This window comes from Chenopodium album, chromosome 8, assembly GCF_948465745.1.
Source record: "Chenopodium album chromosome 8, dcCheAlbu1.1, whole genome shotgun sequence".
Lineage (NCBI taxonomy): Eukaryota > Viridiplantae > Streptophyta > Magnoliopsida > Caryophyllales > Amaranthaceae > Chenopodium > Chenopodium album.
Genome location: NC_137841.1, coordinates 7050313 through 7059881, shown reverse-complemented (window position 1 = coordinate 7059881; position 9569 = coordinate 7050313). Strand labels below are relative to the sequence as shown.

At 33.4% G+C, this 9569-nt stretch overlaps 1 protein-coding gene across 2 annotated transcripts; it reads right to left on the bottom strand.

Moving 5' to 3' along the window:
• Positions 1 to 214: 214 nt before the first annotated feature.
• Positions 215 to 3285, bottom strand: LOC145641683 (uncharacterized). Of its 2 annotated transcripts, none has more exons than XM_081692592.1 (5): positions 2409 to 3285; positions 2134 to 2314; positions 1802 to 2047; positions 1492 to 1701; positions 215 to 578 (listed from the first exon to the last, which is right to left on the bottom strand). In XM_081692592.1, the coding sequence occupies exons 3-5, from the start codon at positions 1997 to 1999 to the stop codon at positions 363 to 365; spliced, it is 624 nt and encodes a 207-aa protein (XP_081548718.1). In that variant the 5' UTR covers positions 2000 to 2047; positions 2134 to 2314; positions 2409 to 3285; the 3' UTR covers positions 215 to 362. The 2 variants fall into 2 exon arrangements, with proteins under 2 accessions (XP_081548718.1, XP_081548719.1); XM_081692593.1 differs by having other exon boundaries at positions 1895 to 2047.
• Between the last annotated feature and the right edge of the window lie 6284 nt (positions 3286 to 9569).

Here is a 9569-nt window from a genome sequence, read left to right as displayed (position 1 = left end):
ATTTCTTTATTCATTTATCAAATGAGCAAGAAATTCTTTGAACATTCATCAAATGAGCAAGAATTCATTGATCTATCATTTAATGAGCAAACATCTGTTTGCTCATTTAACAAATGAACGAATATTTCAAATGAACACTGGCTGTATATAACAAGGTATGTGAAGTAAAAACAAATAAAAGATTGAATTTTAATTCAAATATAATCATCACTATAGTAAAAAAGGGTAGGCTTCTATTGGTAAAATATGTTTATAAATCAGTTTTACATCATTCAAAGACTACTTAAAAGTAGATAAAATCTTAATTTACCCAATTCCCTAAACCAAAAAAGACAAATCATCACTACTAACTATTTAATTCCCTAACATTCAGCTTTCTTCAGTCTTTTGCTCTTTCTTCCTTGAACTTTTTCTTCTTCAGGCTCTTCTTTTTCAACATTTTCTTCTTTGTCAGCAACAGAAACTTTACTTTGCTTTTTCTTCTTCTGAGCAATTTCTTGAACAGGTTGAATAGTGTTCACTTCACTTGTAATTATTCCCAGGGTGTAATTTTCACGAAGTTTAGTCAAGATTATCAGCTGCAAAACAAATAACATAATCAAACCCTATACAATTAAGGAGATTTCAATAACATGAACAAACATGTAAAAGTAACACCACAAGTTGCAGTTGTAACTTGTAAGGCAATGGCCTACGGTATTGCTAGATTAATGGACCATAGACCTCAAAATTAATTAATTATGAAATGAACATGTAAATCCTTGCTCATTTATGAAATGAACATGTAAATCCTTGCTCATTTATGAAATGAACATGTAAATCCTTGCTCATTTGTCAAATGAGAAAACATTTCTTTGCTCATTTGATAAATGAGCAAGTAATTTCTTGCTCATTTAGCAAATAATCAAAAAGTTAATTGCTCATTTCTTAAATGAGCAAAGAATTAGTTGCTTATTTGTGAAATGAGCAAACATTTCTTTGTTCATTTATGAAATGAACAAGTAAATCCTTGCTCATTTGTCAAATGAGCAAACATTTCTTTGCTCATTTGATAAATAATCAAGTAATTTCTTGCTCATTTGATAAATGAGCAAGTAATTTCTTGCTCATTTAGCAAATAATCAAAAAGTTAATTGCTCATTTCTTAAATGAGCAAAGAATTAGTTGCTCATTTGTGAAATGAGCAAACATTTCTTTGTTCATTTATGAAATGAACAAGTAAATCCTTGCTCATTTGTCAAATGAGCAAACATTTCTTTGCTCATTTGATAAATGAGCAAGTAATTTCTTGCTCATTTGATAAATAAGCAAGTAATTTCTTGCTCATTTAGCAAATAATCAAAAAGTTAATTGCTCATTTCTCAAATGAGCAAAGAATTAGTTGCTCATTTGTGAAATGAGCAAACATTTCTTTGTTCATTTATGAAATGAACAAGTAAGCAAATAGACCAAAACATCTTATTATTAATGAGACTAATCTGAAAAACTTACATTATTTTTCTTCAAACCAGGATCCCACTTTGCACAAACCATGTATGTTTCCATGAGTCTCATCACTGCAACTCCACAATGCAAATGATTTTTATCCAAAGACTTCCATGAACCATTAATCACAGAAATTTCCATCCGCTTGATATCATTTGCCAAAATAGAACTCTGTACATTTCCTTCACATTGAATAAAGTTTGAAAAAGCAGTTCTCTGAAAATAAAAACATCCAATAAGCAAACATAATAAAATCTGATCATTTAAGTAAAAGAAACAAACATAATGTGAATAGAGATTAACTTTTAAGCCATACCAAATGTTTTAAAAGCTGTTTATGATCTCCAGCATCTTCGTTATAATCAAAAAGCTCGATATTACCATTCAGTGTGGTAGTGTTAAAACATACCAAATAGTAATGATCTTCTTCATAAACTGGGAAGAAAAAAAGCTGAATATCCTTGTGTGGTACAACTGATTTTGTGTACAAATTCTCAACAACCTTAAAAAACATCTTATTCCGATGGGCAACAGAATCTATCTCATAGTGAATAAGACAGTCCTACATGTTAAAGAAAAAAAAATTAATTACAACAAAAAAACAAAATAATTCAATAAAACAAAATAAATGAAAGAATTTTTACTTACGGTAGCACTAAGGTCAAAAAAGAAACGAGCAGGAGAATTTGGATCTCTAAACTGCTCATTATAATTCAGAATGCTACACCAAGCATTAATGATCTATGTATCAACTTTATATTTATTATAAAACTTCTCAAGATGTAATCTCAAAATTTCAAGACCATTCTCTCCATTAAATACTGGTTCACTTCATAAAAAGAATAAAGAAAGTTAGTATGACTAAAACAAATGGAAGTTAATGTACAAGATAATAAATTCTATAGATAAAAAAAAATACTTACAAACGATTTTTATCATCAGCAAACATTGCTCTCAAGACGGTCATCTGAACTGATGATAATGGATTGTAAATTATCATAATGCGGGACTTAAAAGGTGATCTAAGAAGCACTGATGGCTGAGGTTTGCGTTTCTTTGGAATAGAATTCTTCTTTTCAGTATCACCTTTTCTCTTATGCACAATTAAAGCTTCTTGAGCATCAGAAATGAGATCTTGAGGATTAGCAATCAGAGCATCACCAACAGCTTGAGAAGCATCAGCAACAGAAGCACCAACTTGTGCACTGACAGAAGCAACTACAGGTTCAGTAGGCGCATTGCTAGGGGGAGAATCAGTTTCTTGAGAAAAGACTCCTAAACTGAATGTAGGAGTTCCAGATTCTTTGGCAAGTGAACGTCATGAAGCAGATTTGAAACTTGAATCTCCAATTTTTTTGAACACATTTTTAGCAGCCCTATCTGAACATCCAACATCAGGGATACAACTTGCTATCTGAACACTTTCAGAAGCAATCTTAGTAACATCAATGGGTTCCGATTCATTTGGATGAACAACCATTGCATTGATTGAAGATTCATCATGCTTTTTGTTGCTTGAAATCTCAGAAAACCTATCCCAAGCTTCAATTACTGCTGAATCTTGCCAATACTCTTCATCTTGGCTAAATGAAAGAGTATTATCTTCAGTCAAAGTTTTGGAGCTCATCTTATGCTCATCACAAATGCCCATGGCATCTTCCTTCAACTTTTGTATCTTCTCGTTGTTTGGAAAATACTTGATGGCAGTTTCATGTTTTTGACTGAAATGCATGTATGCCAAGACCAGGTTTGTAGATGCTGTTGCAAGCTCCATAAGGCATTTCTGTAAAAAAAAAAAAAAAAAAAAAAAAAAAAAAAAAAAAAAAAAAAAACATAAATAAGATAAATATAAATGAGAAGAGTAAATATGAAATGAGCAAAGTCATATAAAAATGAGCAAATTGAACTTTATATGAGCATTGAAGTTTTTGCTCATTTGACAAATGAGCAAAAAATTAATTGCTCATTTGACAAATGAGCAAAAAATTAAGAACTATAATGCTCCTGCTCACAAGAAATATCCACATATTTATCATATATGAGTTTCACAAGATTGCAGTTACCAAAGACCAACATTTACATAAAATACTTTTTCTATATTCATGAGATGCATATGAGTAATGCAAAAGCACACATATGGCCACCTGCCTCTATGCATCATACTGAGAAGAACTCTAAAAATGAACAAAAAATTAATATTGGTTTCCAGAAAACTCATATAAATACCTTCTTTGGATCTTGTTCACTTTCTTCATTTTTAGTACGAATTGGATCAGATTGTTCCTAAAGACAAACAAAAACAAAACAAAACAAAAAAAAAAAAAAAAGTTAGAACAAGTTGAAAGCAAATATCCTAACAAATATAAACCAAGCTTACTTATAACACATAACCAATTGCATAATTTGCTCACCTGTCAAATGGGCAAAAAATTATTTGCTCATTTCAAATATGAGCAAGTAATTGCTTACTCATTAGACAAATGAGCAAAAATTAGTTGGTCATTTCCAAAAAGAACAAAGAATATTACAGTATATATGGTTACCTTATTGGCAATTACTTGAGTTTCCACTTCAAAAGGAATGATTTTTTCCTAAATAAAAAACAAAAAAGTTAAAAAAAGTAGGATAAAAAGGAAAAGAATAAAACAGAAAATTATAGTTAAACACCATTTTAGGCTGTGTCATGCTAGAAGAACCAGCATCAAGCTTTTTAGCACGAATATTTCCAAGCCTCCCTTTAAAGAGTTCCAATTTCTCACATGTTGACAGCATAGCTGTTGTCCACCCTTTCAAGATTGGAATTTCACGTGCAGCTCGAACTTCCTCAAGTACAAATTGATCAACATATAATAACTACAAACACGTAAGAAAAGAAAAATAAGTAAATTAAAAATAAAAAATAAGTAAGAAATACTACATTAAAAATAAACAAAAATTAAAGTAATACCATAAGAAACAATAAAGACCCAGGAAAAGAACGAGTTGGACGTTCTTCCCATAAAAGCTTGCCCTTCACGAGAGAATCAAGGATATACTTTGACCAATTCAAGTCCTTGATTTTATCAACATCAGAAAGAAATGTAAGAATATCAGAATTAATATTCAAGTTTTGTTTCCCTGACAAAAAAATGAGCAAAACAAAAGAGAAATGAGCAGATAGAAATTTAAGTGAGAAAAATAAAATAGAAATGAGCAAACTAAATTGAAAATGAGCAAATTGAAAGTAAAATGAGCATAATAAAAATAAGAAGACTACCATCCATCAGTGTAGACACACAAAGAACTACAAAGTTCCGTTTGAACATAGCACCAGCTGACTTATGCTCCTTCAAAAACTCTTTAAGCTCCCTGTAGGGAATATTTTCAAGCCTTAATCCCACTAGCTTGAACCCCACTGTGATCATACACTAAAGTACGATGGCGTCCAAAAGGGAAGAAGATAGAGCAAAAGAGTCGCCAGCAAGTTTTTAAGGAACTTGTAAACCGTTCACGAGGTGAAGGTTACACCCCTTAACGATCCAAGAGATCGTCAACTCCATAAGGTCATGAACCTAATAAGGGTTCGGGGATAAAAGGTACAAATCCAACCTAAAAGAGATTGAATCTGCCCTAATAATAGGCCTCTACTTTATTCTGATCGTATTCATGTGCGCTTTCTGACTAATATGCAATCAATAGGATTACCCTAAACCTGTTTAATCTATGTTGGTTGAACATTAATGCACAAATAAACTATTATTGGCGATCACTTGAATTATAATCAAATTAACCCTAACAAGATTATTAATTATCTTATTAAGCGTGATGACAAGTACCAGTATTCCCTTTAAACATGCATAAAAGGTGTGATCAAGCAATAAATATCAAGCAACATAATAAATAATCATGAATAAAATAATCATCATTAAAATAATAATAATAATAATAATAATAATAATAATAATAATAATAATAATAATAATATTCATAATCACCAACAATTATAATAATTATCACGTTCATGTTAATATTAAAGCACAATAGTAATAACAAGATCCTAGGCATGATACCAACAAGATTAATAACAAACCCTAGCATGTCACTAAGCAATAAAAATCAAATCTTTAATCCTAACATGATACTAACATGAATAAATATTAGGAAGAGAATAGGAAGCATCATAGCAATCATATTTAATATTAAAAATACCCTAGACATGATACTAGGAATCATACTAACAATGTAAACATGATTTCTACATCATAATATCAATTAAAACCATTAAAGTACTTACTTTGATGCCTCGTATCTCTTTCTAATAAAAAAATACACACGTTAGTAACTTCAAGGAAAATAATAAACAAAACAATTAAATTAAATAATTGAAAGAGAGATTTGGGACCAAACCCTCAGAAATTAAAACCTTTCACGTCTAGGGCGAAGTCAACTTCGAATATGGCTAGGTGTTTCTTGACCTTGTGAATGCGGAATTTTGTATTAAAACAAAGTAAGAAAGAATTGAATGTTTTAGGAGATGAATGAATTAGAGAATGCTAAAGAATTAATGATTGTTGATGAAAGCTTGCGAATGAAGAGAATTGGTGAATCTTGATGAATCAAAACGGAGTTTTTGATACGATATTTATCGAGAAAATCAGCCAAAAAAGATAAATTAACAAAACAGAGTCTGTCGCACGCAAAACGAGGTTGGCGCCAGGCGCCAATGCCTGGAGTCAGGCGCCAAGCCCGTTTTTAACGCATTTTTATTTTAATCATATCTTTTGATCCAAAAATGCAAATAAGGCATATAATATGTCGTTGAAAAGCTCTTAAAGTCTTCTTTCGAACCCAATTAGAGTCAGATTAAAATATGTTGTAGATAAAAAGATATGGCCAAAATAGGGGAAGGGTATCAATTTTGGATAAAGTTTCATGTCTCATTCATATCTTTTTCGTTATAACTCGGATTTAATATTATAATATATCATTGGAAAGATAATTTCAAGATCTATCCAACCATATAAAATTTGGATAAATATTATGAAGCACGAAAATAAAATCTGAATATATTCCACTTCGTACAAAACAAGGATTCTCAAAAGGAGTGGTTTTATTCAATTTCAAACTCTTTAAAACATAATTATCAATCCTAACTCTATTAGGATTTAAAAGAACCTTATAGAGTATTCTAAAAGACTATAATCAATCCTAATAGTTTTAGGAATGATAATTAATAATAGGCCCTCCTCTAGATCATTGGGCCGCATATAAAAACCAAATCGGGCCCAGTTTAGTATTTTGGCCATAACTTCCTCAATATTCATCGGAATTGGGCTTATAATATATCGTTGGAAAGGTCTTTGCAAGCCCCATCCAACTACACTACTATTGGACCCATATCATGAACCAACCAAACTGGATTGGCTGTTTTCTTAAAATAAGTTTTCAAAAACAAAGAGAAAAGAAAAGAAATTAAAACTATCCGCAACGCTAGACTTTCCACACTTTCACTTCATTCGATTATGATATGACGTGAAAGGTACTCATCACTGGGTTTGGTTTTGGGGAGACACAAATGGGTGTCTACAGAAGCCCCCACTTTGACTAAGTTTGGAGAAATGCGAGTTTCGAAAACAAAAGTCAAAGTATCGATAGGGACGGAGAATGATTCAGATCGTTCTGCGATCCTAAATCACTCTTGTAACGCCGAGACCTGCAAAACTAGCGTTAGTTAAACAAATAGAAGAGTTAAGAAACGCGTATCTTGCACCGTCGAGCACACGTCTCTGAATGTAACCGATTGTTTTGATGACCTCCTGCAAGCTAGAGAATGTCAAACCGCTACGCCTGTAACTGCTTCCAAATTAGAAGATTGCTTTGCCTGAAACTATCCTCTCCGCAATGATAATATTCCACATCCTAGGGAATACTATCGAAGATTATTTCTCTTGAAACAATCCTCATCCGCATTGATAATATTCCACATCCTAGGGAATACCATCGAAGATTATTTCTCTTGAAACAATCTCCATCTGCATTGATAATATTCCACATCCTAGGGAATACCATCGAAGATTATTTCTCTTGAAACAATCTCCAGTTGTTTGTGACAACTCTCCGCAAGCTAGGGAATGCTGTCGAAGATATCTTCTCTTGAAGTCATCCTCATTCGATGCAATAATTTTCCAAAGGAAATTACCGAAGATCCACGTCTGTCGATCTTTAAAAGTTCGCCTGAACTTTGCCTCCGCTATGCCTGTACGTCGGTGCTTTGCTGCTTGTGAACCAGTATGTCGGTGCTTTTGCTATGATGACAATCCTCTTTTCTTTGGGAATAGTTGCCAACACAACTCTTATATGATGTATGACAATCCGATTTAGGTAAAGTTGTCAATGCCACGTAACAATCCATCCTTGGAAATGTTGCCACGATGAAGCGACAATCCGTACCTCGGAAAATTTGCCAAAATCCAATTTTCGGAAAAGTTTCCAATGCTTCGTAACAATCTTTTATAAGAACTTTGCTACGATCGACAATCCACATCTTGGAATATAACTCTTGAAAGCAATCCACCTTGGAAATTTGCCAACGCTATGCGACAATCCTTTTGGGAAAATATTGCCATTATTGACAATCCGCGTCTTGGAACATTTGCAAAAAAGAGTCGACCGACAATCCACTTTGGGAAAATTTGCCACTTACTGAAATGAATGACAATCCACGTTGAGGAACCTTGCCGAAATTTATGATGAGTAGAGACCTACAACAATCCTTTGGGAAATTTTGCTATAGGGAACTGGGTGTATGACAATCCAATTTCGGAAACTTGCCAGTGATCCATGAATGTATGACAATCCAAACTTGGAAAAACTTGCCAAACAAAGAAGGAGCACGAAAATCCACGCTTGGAAACTTTGCCAGAGATGACAATCCAATCTTGGAAAAATTGTCGTTTGAAGAAGATGCACGACAATCCATTTTTGGAAATATTGTCAGTTGGGGATGACAATCCAATTTTTGGAAAACTTTGTCGTTTAATAAGAATGCGCGACAATCCATATTTGGAAATATTGTCGTTTAAGTGCTTGCTTTTGAACCGATTGTAATGAGCCAGTGTTTTAGGCGCTTAAGCTAAGTGAGACGATTTTTTGTCAAGTCAATCACTTACTACGATTGTAATTGAGCCGACTACTAATCTTGTCAAATTGCTTATAGGGGCTAACTGGCGTACCAAGGAACCCGAAATTGCTGTATGAGGTCGAAATCACCTTTCTGAGAGGCTTCGAGCTCTGTCGTTGCTGAGATATCTCTGGCGCTAGGAATTGGAGTAGGGTCTTCCCTATTCTGCTGCACCTGTATTTATTTTTTACTATAGAACTTTGCCAATATTTTCAATTATCTTAGGGTTGACCTAAGGCTTAATTATCTTAGGGTTGACCTTAGGTTTAATGTTGCTTGACTCAATAACTTGACACGACTCAAGGTATAAACTTGACTCGATGTGATTGACTCGAGGTTGACTCGACTCGAAGTGAAATGACACGTGTGACTCATGACTCGTGTGCGCATTGTAATGTGATCGTGCGACTCGAAAATGCAAAAAAAAAACAAAAATTTTCCGTCATTTTTGTGGAGGGTACCGACTTTCTCCCGAAAAAGAAAGACGCAGAAAAGAAAGAAGCGAGGTTTTGAAGATGCATGTTGAATGAGCTTAGTCAAATGTCCTTTGATACTATCTCTCAAGGTGCAAGGATTAATCCATCCTAAGCTATCTCAACTTTTGACTTCATGATGAAAGTATTTGGGTAACTTAGGCACGGAGGCTAAGCACTTTATACTTCGTGATGCAATGACAATTATGATTGATGAGTGATTTTGACATGACAAGGCATGCTTCAATGGTGTGCTAAGATTTCATGACAAAGGGTTCCTAAGGGAAGTATATTTGGTCATGTATTTGTACGGTGTGTGAAAGTGACACTAAAGTTAGGCCACAAGGGCCGGCTAAGTGTGTGGAAAAATATATTGAAAAGAGTCAAATGGTGGTGACTCTTAGGCTAGGTAAGCTAATGATGTAGGGATCAAGCCCCCAAGTCTAGCTCTA